Below are 19,691 nucleotides of genomic sequence, written 5' to 3'. Positions count from 1 at the left end.
TCTCTCCAAAAGCAATCAACATTTTCTTATGCTTGCTTACAGAAACTAGCTACACATTGCATTATGTTTATAATCAGAAAAAGTTAAGACACACCCAGAAATAAGCCTAGTATTTAGTTCTATGCAGATCTAACTTTCATAAATTTATCTGAATACCTTTACATAAGCAGAATTTCTTTTTTTTTTTTTTTTGCTTTAAAACTACTTTACCAAACTCAAGAGATGTTACTCCTCTACTGCTAATATCTTTGGGGCTCTGTAAATAAGTCCAGCTTAACTTTATCAGTTACCCTCCTAATTTTATGTACTTCAATCGTATTCTCTCTTTCTGTAAAATTTATTTTTAACTATAGTTGACATACAATATTATATTAGTTTTAGGTGTACAACATAGTAGTTCAACTTTTATATACGAAGTGATCACCACAGTAAGTTTAGTAACCATCTATCACTGTACAGAGTTATTATGATATCATTGACTATATACCCCATGTTGTACATTACATTCCCCTGACTTATTGTAAAACTGGAAGTTTGTATATTCTTTTTTTTTTTTTAAAGATTTTTTTTTTTAATTGGGGAAGGGGAACAGGACTTTATTGGGGAACAGTGTGTACTTCCAGGACTTTTTTCCAAGTCAAGTTGTTGTCCTTTCAATCTTAGTTGTGGAGGGTGCTATTCAGCTTTAAGTTGGTTCTTTCAGTCTTAGTTGTGGAGGGCGCAGCTCAGCTCCAGGTCCAGTTGCTGTTTCTAGTTGCAGGGGGCGCAGCCCACCATCCCTTGCGGGAGTCGAACCGGCAACTTTGTGGTTGAGAGGACGTGCTCCAACCAACTGAGGCCATTTGGGAGCTCAGCTGCAGCTCAGCTCAAGATGCCATGTTCAATCTTAGTTGCAGGGGGCGCTGCCCATCATCTCTTGCGCGAGTTGAGGAATTGAACTGGCAACCCTATGGTTGAGAGCCCACTGGCCCATGTGGGAATCGAACCGGCAGCCTTCGGAGTTAGGAGCATGGAGCTCTAACCGCCTGAGCCACCGGGCTGGCCCAAAGTTTGTATATTCTTAATACCCTTCCACCATTATATTCTCTTTTAACATCCTAGATTATATTCACAGGTGCCATCTCTTCACAGTTGCCCATGTCTAAACCTTTAGATTTGCTTCAATAAAAGTAGGTTAAATGTCATATGTAGACTACTTCAAACATAAGTATGGAAAAAATGAACAATTTTACCCTCCAAATAGAGACAAAAGTTACACACCCAGGAAAACAAACCACTATGTACCTGAAGAGGATTGTTTTAGAAATACCTGTTTTGAATTCTAAACTGTATAAATGCAAAACTATCTAAAAATATTGGATGCATATGAACAGTAATCAGAAGGGATGATGTAAAAATGAGAGTAAGAAACAAACTCACAAATACAGATTACTGATGGTTGCCAGATAAGAGAGAGGTGATGAGATAGGCAAAAAAAGGTGAAGAGGATTAAGAAGTATCAGCTGTCAATTATAAAATTAGTCACGGGATACAATATACAGCATGGGGAATTTGGCCAGTGATATCATAGTAACTATGTATGGTGACAGCTGGTTACTAGACTTATGATGGTGGTCACTTCATAAGGTATATGAATGTCTAAATCCCTGTTTTACACCTGAAACTAATATATTGTTTGAAACTATAATTAAAAAGAAATTTAAAAAATGAGAGTAACTGATAAATCTGGGTTTTAGTTTCCATTATTGTTATTGTAATTTGTAAAAAAAAAAAAAAAAAGACTTTAAAATGTTGGTTGGAAGAGGATCTTATAACTGTTTATGTACTGACCTTATTAGGTGTTATAGCAGACTCTAATTTTAATGATTAATAATGATTTTTAAAAGTATAAGAGTACACTGATGAAGAATGGACATTTATTTTATAAAATAAGCACTGCTCAACACAAGAGCAATCTACTAGTATCTTAATTCTGGTATAGATTCAAGAAGGAAGCTGGACTTTAGTACAAACTTTAGTAAAAAATTCAAACAGGCAGGGACACCCTGTTAGCTCATTTGGTTAAAGCACGGTGCTCTTAACAAGGTTGCCGGCTCAATCCCTACATGGGCCAATGTGAGCTGCGCCCTCCACAACTAGATTGAAATTACTACTTGACTTGGAGCTGATGGGTCCTGGAAAAACACACTTAAAATAAATAAAAGTTAAAAAAAAAATTCAAACAGGAAAACAAGCTAAGAAAGGAAAATAAGATATACCAGTCTACCCTGTAGCAACATAGTTCTTTGCTTGTACCTTTGTCCTTCTTGAAATCCAGTGCATCTTGTTTATCTGTGACAATTTCCTTCATGTTAACAACACTTTGGTGGATTAGCTGACGAAGGATTTTGATCTCACGAATGGCTGTGATTGGGAAGCCCTCTTTTTCATTGTCTAGTCTCACCTTCTTCAGGGCGACTAGCTCTCCTGTCACAATCAATTCAAAATGTTACATTATCAATTGGCATTTTTTGGCCACCATCATGAACCAGCCAATATATGTCCTTGCTGTGAAAGACAGGCTTAATGCCTACTTTAATGCTTTATGCCAGATACTTTTATATCTTAAAAAATAAATCCCTCAGTTCCCTTTCTTATCTTTAATTTTTTTTAAGATTTGAACTTTCAAATTCCACATTCAGTTAGGCCTAAAAATTTTGGTTATTAAAATATACTAATTCAACTACTTTATCTTCAAGGACTAACTCCTTACCAAATAAAGAGCAACTTACACATTTCATTTTTACTCTCTCTTAAATTCCAAGCAAGCTTATCATAAAACATTTATAATAAACAACAAAAAAGCGGAAGGTTTTTAAACAGTAATAATTATACTATTCTTTTGGAAAATTTTAGTCTACTTAGTAACTTTTGGGGACCAAATTAGAACTCAAAATTTACTTTTGCTAAATCCACTTAAAACATTAGTTCTGCTAACTTTTTAACCTTCTTATATCTAGTATTTGGTGGCAATATTTACCCGTGTCTTTGTCCTTGGCTTTATATACTTGACCATAGGTTCCCTCTCCAATAATCCCAATAATGTCAAACTTGTCCACACATCGTTTTCCCCAGTCACTTTCTGTTTGTCTTCTTTCTCCATAACGAGGACAACAAATTCTAAAAAAGGGAAAACAAAAATAAAAACAATTATTAAAAAAATTAAGTCTATTCAAAGAAGGAAACAATTATTTTATGATGTTATCTTTGCCTCCTGAATCTTTTATGAGTTTCTTTATTAAAAAGGCAGAAATTAAGTGATACGAAATAAACAGTTTAAACAGTCTCTTACAATGGCTAAAACACAGATTTTTTTACATCAGAAAGACTAAGACCAAATAATACATTTGGTGCTATTTTCCGACTTCTCTTGACTATTGGCTTTCTCAACTATAGAATGGAAAAATAATCCCTACATCATAAGGTTATTATGAAAATAAAATATAAAGTTTTGGCAATAATACATACTCAATAAATAGTAACTATTTTTATTAAGAGAGGAATGCTAACACAAGTAGATCAAACCCAGATTCTACTACATTTATGGCATGGCAATTTATGTGACTGGGGTGGGGCGAACAATCCACCTCTATTAATTTTTCATTAATATATACATAATTGACACACCCTGAATGAAAGGGTTTTTTGTTTTTTTTGTCTTCAATACACCAAATATATGAACTCAAAAGATACAATGGGATCAATGTTTGTGGTATATTTGGATTTGGGAAATTATTGCTTTTCTAAAAAACACAGATAGGTATCAGTGGGTGCTGATGAATGGGTGGCCTTGGTAGGTTTTTATCCATTCAAATAAAAAAAAGATATACATTAGGTCCAATGATCTTACTGGTGTGGGTTGTAAGAAAAAGTGTGAGATTTAGGCCCAAAGGTTCCTTACTGTAATAAAAGTTGTAATTAAGGGTAGGTCCCTCCAAAAACTCACTTTGGTCTTTTTTTATATGGTTGCTGAGGTGGTGTGATTGCCTTTGGTTCTGGAGAGTCTGGGGGAGATGGATCCCCACCAGGGAGCTCTGGAGGAAGAGGGAGGTCCGTGAGCAAGTGACGTGTCCTTTGTTCCTTCTCTTTCTTTACAGGTTTTGAAGGTAGAGTTTCTTTTGGACTAAGCAATAGAGAAAGAGAGAAGAAAAAGATCACAATTAAAGGATATGCAAATAAAACTTTAAAAAATCATGATGTCTGGCTATTAAAAGATTACAAAGATTTTACTTTTAAGGGAAAAAAAATCCTGCAATATATAGGGTAAGAAAATGGAGTTTATCAAAGTTAAACATAATCGGATTTTGCAAAAATAAATCTATACTAAGGAAACAATGAGAATTTTGGAATATTACTTATAAGTGTAACTTTAACAAACTCTTCCTTTAATATCCTTCCTAAGATTCTATTTGGATTTTTACTGAGATAAAAAAAATACATCTTAAATTCACAAAGTACTACTGCAACTCAAGGAGTCACCAAACCTACTCTATATTTTAACCAGCAGAGATTTAAATAAGGAATGAAAGCTCAACAATGTAACACTACTATATTACTAAAGATGTAGAGAGAATCTAGAAAAAGGAAGTAATATTTTAGCATTTTGTAAGAAAAACAACTAAGCTGAAAATCAAAATTAGTGAAAAATACACTGATTTATTCTGTTGGTTTAGAAGCAAAAGGCAACCACACCTGATCAACCAATATGGAGAAATAACCTTCAAACTAAAACTCTAAGGAGAAAGAGTCCAAGCAACCATTTCAGAATCATTAAAAGCAGCTGGTAGCAGGTCTCTCATGATAATCAAAACCTATAGCAGTCAGTGGGAAAAAAGAAAGGATAGCTTTTCTGGAATAGATTAGTCAGTTTTCAGATCCAATTTTTAAACTATCTGAATTTATTTATGAGTAACGGAGGGATTTTGTGCCATGCATGTCCTCAGAAAAGATAGTGTGGCATATGAATTCATGCCTACAAATAAAACCATGCTAGATAGTAAGCCTTTTGTATTCCATCACAGTATCAGAAGGTTGAAAAGCACCTGAGAATTTTAACCACAGTGGGAGCTTCCTCCACTTTTCTGACAAGTGGTTATAAAAAAAATTGTTTTTTTCTTTTTAAAGCAGATTGTGACTAGAGCACTACGTTTCCCTTCACAAAACTTGCTCTGAGTTACTTCTGAACAGCTTTACAACATCAAACAATACTTGGGAAAACAAGCCCTATGGATAGTTACTCCCATCAAGTTGGTTCAGTTTAACACACTAATTTCTGGAGGCCTGGTACATGCAGTTGGTAACGATAGGGGACGGAAGGCTTAAAAAGCAGAGCCTAGATGATGAAATATATTTTTTCATGAATACTTCCACAGAACCCTAAAGAACAAATCTATCCCTTGTAATGTATCTTTTTGAAGCATACTGCTGCCCTGTGTGTGAAACAATCTCAAAAGCTACCACTTTCCCACCAATTTTCATCATTATAATCCTTGTAAATTAAAACAGAATCCAAATTAGTTTGTACCATGTCTCGATGGAGTACAAAATGATCATTTGAAACTTTTGGTTAAATTATTGACACAGATGAACATACAACATTATAATTTGCACTATAATTTTTCTACTCTGGGAACACAGGCTATCGTTACCAGAAAACTCTTGAGTGCAGGATACAATATAGATTTTTTTTTAATTTCCTCAATTTTTAAGACATTCAGATGAAGAAAATTCCTCATTTCTCAACTACTAACATCAGAATATTCTTTATAAATTTCAATTCCTCATGATTCAAAAATACATTATTTCTTGATTTTGCTTCATTAGAATCAAAGTACCTGAATTCTCTCACCATCATTTCATGTAAGTTCAGTCTATGTTTTTTATATTTAGGTTTTGTTTTTTTCCAAGGTTCATTTTATGGATTCAAATATAATTTGCTACTGTGAAAGTGTACATTGCTTCTGAAAAACACACCGTATTATTAGCACGCTTATTTCCAGAAAGAGTGTTTAATAGGATACGTACATCCTACCAATTCAGGGCACACAAGTTGAATAGAGGTCAAATCCTATTTCAACAAATTCCAATGTACCAAAAATCTTGGAATAATGATGGCCCATAACATTGCAGTGCTTAATAACATTATGGTTGTTAGCCTTTAGTAGAGGGTACTCAGTAAAATATAGCTCTATACAGTGTGGAGGACATGTAGATGCTGAGAGGGTTTAACAGGGAAGCAGACACTGAAAATCTAAGTCATTACTTAAAGATGCAGTAACAGGAAGTGCTGATCTACCTTTATATCAGTACTTTCTGGTTCCCCATTTATACGTGTAGACAATTCACGGATGGTGAGTAGGTTACATAATGTTCATGTATAGTAATTTTTTTTAAAAACTGCCAAGCTCCAGAACTGTCCAAATTTTAATATCTAGATAGTCTCTTGAAATTTATTATGATGGGATTTAACCTGTAGGTACAATGTAAACTAATAAGAAGTCTTTGTTGTTAAAAAATAAAGTATATGAATTTACATATGAATTATTTAAAATGAAAATTTAAATATTATGAAGAAATTATATTCTTCATAATATTATGAAGAAATTATATTCTTCATAATATAATTATGAAGAAAATTATATTTCTTCATAATATAAAAAATTCAACAGCATAATTTAAAAAATTCAACAGCATACTTTACATATGATCATTTATCCTCTTCCCCTTAAAGCAAGTTGTTTAAAAAGTGATTTATTTTTACAAACTTCAATTAAAAATTTGAGTTCAATACATTAAAAATGGGATCCAGGCATTCTATTAGCAAAATCATAAATCAAATTTGAATGCTTACATAGATCCTTTCCTTTCTATAAGAGCTCAATACTTTAAATAAACAGCCTTTAAGAATAGGGTAGACAGAAACACACACACACGCACACACACACACACAGAATAGTGTAGATTCTACAGAAGTCTGATAAACTCCAAATGAACCAGGCTATCAAAGAGAGAGATTTTAAAAACCCTGTGCAGTTGGTTAACTGAAATTTTAAAGAAGAGTATAAAGGTGACCTCTAAAAGTAGATCTCATGAACAGCTATGTTCATGAAGAACGTACTATATTGAGGTGGATGTTTGGCAGCCTTTGCTCCTTGAAACCAAAAATTATAGACCATGAATCATAAAGGCTTTTGCAATACCATTAGTTAAATTCACTCCTGCATTTTCTACCTGGGTTAATACACTCCTGCTCAAGCTATACATTTGAAAGAAAAGTTTCGTTCTTTTCCCAAAAGGATTTTAACTAAAAGAAGACAAATCCTCTAATACAAGCTTTACATTATCCATGTGCCAACTGATTTCTTAACTATTATACACGCCCATTATCATTTCACACAAACCCTGACTTTGGCTCCTTTAGCAGTTTTACTTACTCATTCAAATAACCAATATTTACTGATTTCATTCTAAGTTCTACGTTTAAAACACAGCAGACAATAAAAAGGATGGATAAATCACATCCTCAATATTTAAGCTGTTTCAATTTCATGAGAAGATAGAGAGGAATGTGAGTTCCATATGCAACTTTTAGGTTTCTTCCTGAAGTTTTCTTACGTGACAATTATTTTTCACGTGAAAGATAGGTGCAGCTGGTAAATGGACAGAGTGGCACCAAAAAAAGTACTGTGTGTGTGTGTGTGTGTACACTGTTTCCCCCAAAATAAGACCTAACCAAAAAATAAGCCCTAGCATGATTTTTCAGGATGACAGTCCCTGAACATAAGCCCTAAAGCGTCTTTGGAGCAAAAATGAATATAAAACTCGGTCTTACTTTCGGGGAAACACGGTACATGTGACAAAAACAAAAAAAAATTATGAATTTAAAATGAATATATAGTGAAAAAATAAAATCAATAGTGGAAATCTTCATTTCCATTTTTCTACCTTTAATAATTTACTTATAAGTATTACATGTGTAAAACAGCTGATGATAATCATACATTTAAAAACAATCACATTGGAATATAAAATAAAATATACTTTCAGAACAGAATTGATATATAACAAAAATAGTTTTGCTCACTTCATTCTCTCTCATACGCATTCTTAAAGATAACCACACGTACTCAAATAAGCACTGAAAGGTCTTACTTTACCCTTCACCCCCAATCTGAAAGATAGAAATCCGATCTATCAAAATCATTCCACCTCTGAAAATCTGCACTCTACACCGACACATGGTAAGTCGGTAGGTTCAATAGTTATTTGGTTAGCTAAGTAAACATTTTAAAATGAAGATTCTTAGCCACACTATTGTTCCAGCCACTATATAAAGTAATATTTAAATGAGGTTCTTGTGGGTGGATAATGCCCTAGGGTCCTTTTGGATAATGCTCAACTATTTCCTTTTCCAATAAAAACTATAAAATCTCCTCCTTTTCACTATATATTCCTTTTAAATTCAAAATGTTTTTTTGTTTTTGTTACATGTACTGCGTTTCCCCGAAAGTATGAAAACACACGGCTTGTATCTATAAGTACACTGTGTACCTCAAATAAATTTTTCTACATAAATTTCAGGTTCTGTTCTATTCCTTTGTAGTTTTCAGTATGTGGCAGAATTCATAAATACCTATGTATTAATATTAGAAAAAGCATGTAGAATTTTCCTTTAAAATCAGATTTACCATTATAAATAGTAATGAAGCCATTCTTTTAAATAGTCTTCCCCGCGACCCCCCACTTATTGCACTTGAACCTTTTTAAAAGGCACAGGGGGTAGTCTAGAAAAATACAGACCTAAAGGGCTGAAGTGTGTCACTGTTTGAATTACCTGTTACTTGGAAAGTAATGGAGGGCTGGGAATTGGTCTAGGATGCAAGATCAGTGGTACTTATTTTTGTGCTTACAACGAAAATTCATTGCAATAAATGAAATTTATATCCTAGAGAACAAGAAGGCAGGACCTCAATAGAAAAAACAGTAACAAATGCGGTCATGGTGTATATCACTGATAAATCATGTTTATTTGGTGGTACTTGCCTAGATAGTCCTGTCAAGAAATTAAATAAATGTTTCCTAATGCCTTCCATAAAATCAGATTCATGCTTCACAATCATTTCAGTTCTCAATACTCAGGGGACTCATTACAATTAGAACTTTTCCCATCACCCCACTGTGAATTTACATTCCAATTAGCAAAGATTCTGTATGTTGTTCTTTTGCTTCTTACAGTATAATTTTTTTTTTTTACAGCATTTTTGGAAATAAACCTGGTTTATTTTTCTCCTGGATAAGGAGAAAAAACAAACAGCTATAAAAGACATTTTGGGGACCACTGAGGATATTCAATAGTATCATTATTGATATTATGTTATTGATATTACATTATTAAATCAATGGTTAAGTTTTTTAGGGTGATGATGGTATTATGACTATATAGTAAATGTCTTAATGTTAGGAGAGACATGCAGAAGCATTCAGAAGTGAAGTGCCAAATATCTAGTTATAGCAAATGTGGCAAAAAGTTAACAATTTTTAGATGAAGAGTATCTAGGTGAAGATACTCTTCACAATTTCTAGGTGAAGACAATCTAGGTGAAGAGTATAAGGGTATTAAATGTATCATTTTTTAAATTATTCTACAGCTTTTAAAATTTTCAACATAAAAATTCAGGGAGAAAAACCCTATTCTTTTAATCAAAATTAGACATCAATAAACTTATGAGAAAAACGGTCACTAGACTTTCCCTCTTCCTAAGTAATAGTGTCATAAACATGGACTCTTCCACTGTAAATCAAACATCAAAGGCATTTCCTATTCATAAAAATATTCTAAATAGCCATGCATTAGAGCAGTTTTGACAAAATTTGAAAACAAAAACTGCATTACACTTAGATCAAGAGAGTTAAGTTTTCTCAGTTAATTATGGGACTTACCTATCCATGTCATCGTCTCCAAGTAGTAAGGGTGGGAGGGGCAGAGGAGGCAATGTTGACGTTTTTAGGTGTGGAATAGCAGCTGTTACAGATACTTGAGTCTTCACAGAAACCTGTACAGGGGGCTGAGAATTTGCCTGAGAGAACAGAGTAGATGTCCTTGGGTGAGTAGAAGAGGGCAAAGTTGAAGTACTAGAAGCAGGAACCTGACTAAATGCTGGTTGGGGAGGAGGCAGAGGTGGTTGCTGTGGAACAGCTGGTAGTGGAGGCAAAGGTGGCAAAGGGGGCGTCTGAGGTGGAGGGGTAGTAGTTGGTAAAGGAGGTGGAGAAGTAACTGTGGGGAGAGGTGGAGGGGTCTCCTTTTCTGATGTCTCTGTCTCTTTTGGAGTAACAATCTCCTCCTTCAATGCTATAGGTTTAGAGTCTCTTGTTCCCTGTGCTTTCAAATCTTTAAGAACAGGATGCTTCTCAGAGTTCTCATCCAACTTTACTTTCCCTGTATCTAAAGAATTTTTGGCCTCTGTGTTTAGATGTGTTACATTCACCAGTTCAGTATCTGGGGCAGATTTTTCCAATTTTACACTTCTGGGTAACTTTTTAGACTCCAAACCTGAATCTTTAGCCTCTACTGAACTGTTCTCTTTTTTAGGCAAAAATATAGGTGAACCCTTGGATTCCTTTCCATCCATTTTTGCTGCAGCAGCTGCCGCTGCTCTTTCCTTCTTTTTCCTACTGAGTTCAGCTCCCAAGCTGGAGTTCAATGGAAGCCTGACAGGTGAGATACTGGAATGTCGACTGCGTGACCCGGACCTCTTCTTTTTACTATGAGAAGATGAGTGTCTTGAATATGCAGGACTTCTACTTCTAGACTTCATGGATTTCCTAATGGAAAAATAAAAAGGCAGTTTAAAATGGATAGGCTATAGCAATATACAGGAAAATAGATCAGCTAAAGTATAACTTAAAAAACCCATTTTGAGTAATTTAGTAATCTTAAAAATAGATTAGGTATCTAATAATAGCAATAACAATAAATCAATACTGATTCATTAATTGTAACAAATGTACCATACATACTAATGTAAGATGTTAATAATAGGGAAACTGGGTGCCAGGACATGTAAGAACTCGTTGTACCATACTATCTTCACAATTTTTCTGTAAATCTAAAACTATTCTTAAAAATAAAGTTTATTTAAAAAATAGATTAGAACTAAATCCTGCATAACAACATATTTCAATCATATAATACTAAAAATTATTCAACTGAAGGAAGATAGATCGCTATTTTTCCCCATGTTGGAAAATACCCATACTCACAATGTTTACTTTTAGAATTTCGGTTTAAATCTCTGATAAACTGAAAACATGATAAAAGAAAGTCAGACTTTATAATAAAGTTGGGTTATACCAATCAGGAAACTAAAAGTAACTAGCATGCTTAATCAAAATCTAAATTTTTAAACTAGATTCCTATTTACTTGACAGATCCCAGGAAAAGATTTTGTTCCTTGTATCCTCAGTTTATAATTAAGTTGTGCCTATAATACACAAACCCCCAAGATACAACAGTTAGGACTTACAAAATAGATGAACTAGAGAAACGATCTTACCAAAATAATTTATTACAAATTCTCAAAACTATAATGGCTTCTGGTAGTTTCAAATATAAAATGATTTCCAATCAACTTTTTAGGAATTTGTAAAGCCAGGTATTACCGAATGTTCAATTTATTTTCTTCATTAAGGAAGGATTGGGAAATAAAATCTTAGAATCTATGTCGCAGATTATTCTATATTGAAACCCAACTCTCATTAATTCTTTTTGCTTTTTAATGAAACCTGATGTGCTTAGGCTTTAAGGTGAGGGGGGAAAAATTAGCACTAAAAATGTGATTGGACAAAACATAATTTGCCCAGTAGTCTACAAAAAATTGCTTCCATTCCAGATCTCTAATATTTCCTTTTATAGTTAATCATCTGTGAGGCAGACATCAATCAAAAGGTTTCAAAACAAATAGCATATATGTGTAGGGGAAACAGCCATGGTTTTCTTATACCTATACTGCTTTTTGGAAGTTTTCTCTGAAAAGTTAGTTAAAATATAGTCATTATTGGAATCAAAGTACTCAAAACAATAATAACACATACTATATATAAACGTGAGAATAAAAACTATTGAAAGTAGCTAGATGGATTTACCAAAAATACCCACTTACCCTTAAGAAAACTAACACTTCTCTTGTAGATACCTGGCTGAAACAAGAGGTTTTCTCTGATTGAATTATAGCTAGGATAAAACTAACATCACTAGCCCAGGAAAAACTTCTAAAATCCCAAACACTACTAAGTAATGTTAGAGACCACACTCTACAAACCATTGTTTCTTTAATCTTTCAGCACGACTAACTCTACCTAAGGAACTCTGTTAAAAACGCTTCAACTTCTGAACAGAAGCCTACTGTTAATAGGACATTTGGATGGTCATATACTCATGACATTTTTATGATACAAATGCTGTGAGGTCCAGATCCACTCAAGGGAAAAAAAGGTGTGTGTGTGTGTGTGTGGTGGGGGACAACAAATAGGTAAATGCAGGCAACAATAAAAAATTTGTCTTCGAAAACAAATGTATTTTCCCCCTGAATTAAGTTAGGTTCCACCCATTTGAAATGAAATTACTACTATAAATCATTACTAATTTGGTAAATGTGAAGACCTTGTATTTCTGCCAAAGCATTTTCAGTCTATTAAAAAGATGTTGCTTGGTTAATTTTGTCTGTCTCCCAAGGAAAAAACACAGAGAATACCATAGAAGGGATCTGTATGTTCTTCTACTCTAAGAAATTTTTGTATTTGCTGTTTGAAATTCCAACAAATGAGGAAAAATATGTAATACACACATACAAACATATGGTGCTCTCTATAAAGCAACTAAAAGTGTGCATGTGACTCCAGGATTATATGATGTAGTCTGTATATTTGTGTCCTATACTATCATAGAGTGTCTCCAATACTTTTTTGGTGTTTTTTTTTTTTACCATTTCTGCACTAGTTCCAATTAAGTGAGTAGAGGAAGAGAGAACTTGAGATACGAATCCAAAAGGAATCACTACAAAGCTGCAGTTCTTACTGAAACTCATTTTAGTGTTTTGGCCTCAATGCACTTCTGTATTCCCAAACCCCACAATAAAAATTCTCAGAACAGCCTTAAGCTACTCCCTCAAGAAAACAAATATTCTGAGAACATTTCTTAGGGTTCCTTAAAAATCTCTTAACTAATGGTACACATGCTGAAGTGTTTATAGTAAAATATACTGATGTCAGTAACTTACTTTGAGAGGAATCAAAACAAAAGATGGATTGATGGAGAGATGGATAAACAAAATATATGACCGTGTATTATAGAATGTATGTACATGTATGCGTCCTCACTACAATTCTTTCAACTGTTCTGTGTTTGAAAAATCGTAAGAAAATGGAGGGGAAAAGACTAAGGAACTTCAGACCCTGACAGCTAGGAACTCTGCAGTTTGATCAAGTCAAACTACTTTATGAATAATTACAACTTTAAGTCAGCAAAAATTACTCACACTGACATATAAAAGATATGCATGGATATTTTTCAAATCAGAATAATCTCTCTACTAGTATTCAACATTTTCCTTACTCATAGATAGAATTTACTGACTGGCTCCAGGTACCAGGCACTGTGCTATGCACTTCGTATTACTAATTTAATCCTCACAACTCTAGAAGTACTTATAATTCCCAGTTTACACACACAAAAACTCAGGCATGAAGACATTAAAGTATAGGATTCCACTCAGGTACAACTCCAAAGCCCATGTTCTGCTTTTGTGGACAAGGGTGAGTCCACAAAGAGGGAGGTACAGCTCATCATCTAGGAACAAGAACAGTTTTCTGTAGATAATTCACTCCAACACTTAAACTTCAAACTAACATGCCTTTCTTGCAAAAACAAGACAGTAAAGGCACTATACCATTTTTTTTTAGAGAAAGATTTTGAAAATTGCCAGTGGTCACAGGGTAGGTCAATTTCTGCCAGGCTCCACCATCAAAAGGAAAAAGGACAAATCAGCTGAATTTCCACTAGAAATATCAGTGAAAAGACAGGAGTCTTTTGTTAAGTCATCAAAACATCAATTAGGAAATAAACTTAACAGGTTTGTAGACTCAGTGGAGAGCACAAATTGGTAATGACCAAGGCAAATAGCCTCAAGATAATACAAATAAAAATTTGCAATTTTTTTATATCTTCAATCAGGTCCAATGAGGTCTAAAGCACTTATAACAATGTGATTTAAAAATATTTACGATAAAGCAACAGAAATAGGTAAACTCTGGAAACCAGTATCAACTCTATGCATTCAATACCCAGAAGCCTATGATTTTTCTCACCCAGGAGCTTACAGCTAAAGATCTCTAAGTACCTACCTTATGAGTTTTAAGCATGTTAACTCTCCACTTTTCAAATTCTGGGTTGAGGAGACCAGAGTCACTTAACTTGAATGACTAGGGGACTTAAACAAAACATGACTAATTGCCAATTCCTCATAACCCACCCTAAGAAAGGACTGTTACACAAATAGCTCACCTGGGGAGTGGACTCCGACTCAGAGACCGTTTGCTTGTGAAAGGACTGCTGGACCGCCTTCGACCATAGGGACTAGGTGATCTCCCACTGTAAGAGCCACTCCTTTCATAGCTGGACGACCGTCTCCGGCTATAGGGACTCACAGACCTCTGTCGTCTACTGTAGGGACTGGGTGACCGGGTACTGGACTGGTAGGCAGCAGGTTCCTTATAAGGTGGGCTAATTGACTGCCTTCTTGAGGTACTTCCAGGACTTTTCTTGTAGGAGTCGTAATTGCTGGAGGTATGAGACCTTGGGGGACTAAGGTCATAATCTTGGCCATAAGAAGCTCCTGAGGGGCTATCATCTTGCTTGGGGCTGTCAGACCATTTCCTGTGGGGGCTCCTGGATCTCCGTTTTGGGCTGTCCACCGTTTTGTAACTTTTGGGTGTTTCCCTTTTCCGATGACTTTTACTCCGGTCTTTGTGCCCAGACTTCAACTCACGTTCTTTCCGGGCTTTCTCCTTGTGGAGTTTGGATGACCTGGATTCCTTGTTGCTACTGCTTTTGGAGATCTGTGCCTTCCCATAATCATCGTTCTCCTCATTTGAACGCTTTGAACTTCCTGATATCCGGTCCTTCATCGATCCTGACTTGCTAGAAACTTCCTGGTTTTTTTCTTTTTCTGTCTGTTTGGTTTTTAGTAAGTCCCGGGAACGTCTGTGCTGGTGGTGACGATGTTTGTGCAGGCGGTCACTCCGATCAGTTCCTCGACGCTCATCATTCTCCCTCCTGTCCAGTTTGAAGGCCATGTCGTCCGAGAAGGTATCTGAATCAGAGCTGATGTCATCGTACTCCACCAAAGGTTTGATAACTGTACCCACAGGTGCTGCTTCGGAGGTCACCAATCCCATGTCTTTGGAGTGCTTGGACTTGTGCCGCTTGTGCTTCGACACCAAGCGATGACGCTCTCTGCTGTTGGAGCTGCCACCTCCCGACGACGGCTGCAAAGTTCCAGAAGCTCCTCCACTCCCGTCCTTCTTGCCCCCATGTCTCTCTGGATTGGGCATTCCCTTTCCCCTGGCCTCAAAAAGGGGAAAAAGTTCCCCAGCACTCCAAAAAGTAACCCCCACCCTCCCCCCCAACCCCAACCCCACGCCTACCAAAGCGCCCCTAGAAGGGGGTGGGGAGGGAAGGGACGGTAGCACAGGCTCCTCCTCCCTCCCGACTTCTCAGCACCCTCCTACATGAGGTAGGGGGTGAAGAAGCCAGGGAAGAAATGAGAGTTCCTCAGCAGTGGAGTTGCGAGACAACGGGCAGCTGCTCGAGTCTGTTTGCCCTCCTCCCCCCGCCGAGCCAGTCCTCAAGCCCGGAGGCCGGGAAGGTCGAGGAAGTAGGAAGCCGACGGCCCGGGGCTGTGGGGCCGACTCCGGCTCTGGGGCCCTGTAAGGACTGTGCGGGCCCTACCCCTACCCGGTAGCCCGGCTCGGGGCGGCTTCCGGTCGCTGGGGTCCCGCGGTCCCACGCCCCCTTTGTCCCTCGCTTCTGAGGGAGCCCCTTTTCTTGCCTCCGCCTCACCTCAATACCTCACACACTCACTCGCTCCCTCACAGACTCCCAGTCACACACTAGGTTAAACCGAAACGGTACTTGAGGGAGGGGGGAGGGGACAATCCCAAAAACTCTCGCGAGAATCTACTAAGCTCGCGGTATTTCGTGCTTCCTTTCCACCTCTCCTTGCTTTATCAAACAACGCGAGAACAGGTCCCGAACACAAAACGCGATCCGTCATATTCTCGCGATATTCTCCTCACTCAATTTGATCAAAGCTTGATTGAAACGGAGCAAGGTTGTTTTTTTTAATTCAAAACTTTATTGATAATTCATTGAACCAATATTCTCAGGCTTTGGCGGAAACTAATTTTTGCATACTTTATAACTACCAGGATGAAAATATTGTCAACAGAACAAAGGGCGAATGTAAGGACATTTCAACCTAATTCCCTAAGTATTAACAATGCATATCATTTATATAGAGTACAATACGTGAATTATCTCTAATTCTCGTACGTACTACGGCCCAAACAGGATATCCTCATCCCTGTTTTACAGATAAGGAAACCCAGACTCAGGGAAGTTAAATAACTTACCCAGGGTAACAAAGCTAGTCCAGCAAGTGCCAAAGAAGAGATTCAAATTCCTGTCTGACACAAAAGCATAAGCTCTTAAGCTTGTGTGGCATTCTTTCCTGTCTGCTTAACAATCTAAGAACCTGAAAGTTCATCACCTCGGGATCACGTACGGCTCTTCTGGAATTATTTATCCTTTTATTGTCACACAGATTATAATTATGAATAAGAAAAACTATTCATAACCAAGAAAAAATAGTATCTTACACTGCCCCCCATTTTTTACTTTTCAGAACTCCTTCGCATACATTAACTCATCCCATCACAACAATCCTCTGAAATAGGGTTGTGTGAGGAAACTAAGGCACAGAGAAGTTAAGTGACTTGTCCAAGCTTCATTCTTTTCTTCAACACATTTATATGTGATATTTTAAGGCCCTTCTCTGTGTAGTATTACCCACCCAGGGCACTCAAATAGGATAATGATAATACATTCATACCACAAGATACAAGGTAATAAATGTCATAGGAATGATACAGAGCACTGAGGAGGTTCAAAATGAGGTTGGGAGTGTTAAGAGAAAGCTTTATAAAAGGGCATTTCAGTTGGGCCAGGAAGAGTAAATAGGATTTGTATATGCAAAGATGGGAAGATCAACCAGTAAATTAGGAGTCAGAAAACATTCTGAATGAAGGTAGAAGAATCCACTTTCAAAATCATTCCCTGAAAATGTTCCTGTTGCTTTGGTTACATGGGTACTGATAAAAAGTTTTTACTTGAACGTTTGGGTCCATAAATCTTGAATACAAATGAAAAAGACCAAGCTTTTCATATCAACTTTTTAATTATCTATGGAAATAGCAAAATTAATGCTATCAAGAAAAAAGAAAGAAAATAGAGGGTAGAATTAAATACTGAAACTCAGGTGTGGTATCTCCCCATCATTGCTGCAAGAGGGCCTGGATGTAAAGGTCCCCCCAAGTGTCTGACATGATGGCAGATGGCATGAGACTAAATAGGCCAATTAAATGTGACTGGCCCACCTTATTAAATATCGGTCTGAGTTCAGCAAAATTACTCTGATTTTTTTCTAACTTTTAATTGAGATCAAGGTTTTGACCCAGATACACCCACATTCATAGTAAAATGGAAAAGTGGAAGGAATCATGGTCATGTGTCAAATAAAATCTTGAAAAAGAAAATTAATTATCCAAATTAAACAGCATTATTTATAGTTATAATGATTAATTATCTGTTGCCTATTGAGGCAGACTAGAGACCTCTAATGAATAAATTAAGCTTTTTCTGAATTTTTATAATCTCTTATATTTCTGCAGCACTTTTTAATTTTCTACAACACTCGTTTAAGTCTGTCAATAAATATCAGCTGAACAAGGAAACAACCTGGTGAAGTGGTCAGGATGGGTGTTATATGCATCTACTAAAGGATGAACCAGACTCAGAAGGAATTGGAGCTTCTTTACACCAAGACTAGTTAGTGTCAGGAACAGGGACAGCTCTCTTTCTTTAAACCTAGGCCAATACTCTATTGCGCTAAACTTTCTCTTTTTGGTGGATAAAATTCTGCTCTAATGTAATTATATCTCAATACAGCTGGAAAAAAAACTATTCTAGGAAATCTCAGATTCTGTTTAAATTTTAAAATACAACATCTACTCTAAACTACACTGATTGGCCCAACAACTGGTGAGAATAGTGCTTTTGTGTAAGTGTTGCTTCACTCTACAGAAAACTTTGAACTGAGAAATTCCAAAACTGCTTGATTTGCTTTATTTGCATGACCTCCCAGGGCAGGGAGTCAGGGCAACTACATGAACCTCAAGATGATCAGTCAGGTGATGATTACACTTTCCCTGTAAATTCCCACAGCAGGTCAGAAAGCTTCTCTTTAGGCTGTACACAAGAGAAAATATTTAAAGTTACAGTAACTTCTTATCCCCACACAGACCAATTTGTTAGTTTAGATTTTAGGTTTAAAGAGTTTAGTCTCCCTCAAAGCTTAGTCATTTAAAATGTACCCATTGTCTTCTTCTTGCCATGTAGGAAGATTGTTCGAATGTGCACCTTTTATGCTTTTTTTATTGAATGATATCTCTCTTTTACTTGAGTACAAATTTTACATGTCATTTCAGATGAGAAATTATAACTTCTATTCTGTGACCAAAATTTGGTCAAGTTTACTCTATTTTCAAGCTTTATAAGGTTTAAAATTTTCTAGCTACACTTAGTACAGACATTATTGTTTATCTGTACAGAGCGTTTCCATGAGGAAGTGTAGCTGTGTATCTAACGTTAATACTTTGGGCATAATAATAAATTAACAAAAAATTCTTTTGAGTACCCATGATTATGGTAACCAATCAGATTTTCAGAACTCTAAATCAAATGAGTCAAATAAGGGTTGGGGCTGCATTTTCATGTTTATATTACCAGTTCCTAATACACAAGTATTAGGACTCCATAGATGCTTGTTGAATGAAGAGCACATTGACAACAGAAAAGGAAACGGAATTTTAAATATGAATTATCTTTGAAAATTCTCACTTCGATAAATGTTCTCTGTACTTCATCAATTTTAAGGTTATTAGATTCACATTGTATAATAATTTTGGAACATACTTTTATACTGAAAAATATTTGTTGATTTTCTGAAATTCAAATTTAAGTGAGTGTTTTATTATTTTACCTGGCGGCCCTCTCTATTTATCCCAACAATATGTATTGAGTCTCTGACTTGTGTCAGGAGCTGGGTTTGGCAATGTCAGTAGACAGCAGTGAAAGAAACAGACCCAGTGCAAGCCTTCCTGGAGTTGACAGTCTAGGAGGGAAGACAGGCATTGAACAAATTACAGACTTAATTAATTTTGATGGTGAAAGTGTCATTAAAGAGATAATATAACAGGGGGCCTGATTAAGTCAGGGGTTAGAAAAGGCTTGCTTCTCTGCTCTAGAGGAAGAGACATTT

At 36.0% G+C, this 19,691-nt stretch overlaps 1 protein-coding gene across 15 annotated transcripts in view; it reads right to left on the bottom strand.

Moving 5' to 3' along the window:
- Window positions 1–16,243, bottom strand: part of CDK12 (cyclin dependent kinase 12) — a 71,688-nt gene extending 55,445 nt beyond the window's left edge. For 9 of the 15 annotated variants that reach the window (XM_074320421.2, XM_074320423.2, XM_074320422.2 and 6 more), the window contains exons 1-5: window positions 14,597–16,243; window positions 9,979–10,860; window positions 3,986–4,162; window positions 3,020–3,159; window positions 2,296–2,466 (exon numbers count right to left, since the gene is read on the bottom strand). In XM_074320421.2, the coding sequence (XP_074176522.1) occupies window positions 2,296–2,466; window positions 3,020–3,159; window positions 3,986–4,162; window positions 9,979–10,860; window positions 14,597–15,645 (2,419 nt within the window). In that variant the 5' untranslated portion in view covers window positions 15,646–16,243. The remainder of the gene's footprint in view (window positions 1–2,295; window positions 2,467–3,019; window positions 3,160–3,985; window positions 4,163–9,978; window positions 10,861–14,596) is intronic. The other 6 variants (XM_019747677.3, XM_074320431.2, XM_074320430.2 and 3 more) reach the window with 2 other exon arrangements.
- Window positions 16,244–19,691: the final 3,448 nt, after the last annotated feature.

Source organism: Rhinolophus sinicus, chromosome 12 (assembly GCF_057876585.1).
Source record: "Rhinolophus sinicus isolate RSI-liver-muscle chromosome 12, RSI-T2T, whole genome shotgun sequence".
Classification (NCBI taxonomy): domain Eukaryota; kingdom Metazoa; phylum Chordata; class Mammalia; order Chiroptera; family Rhinolophidae; genus Rhinolophus; species Rhinolophus sinicus.
This window is presented reverse-complemented; position numbering and strand designations above follow the sequence as displayed.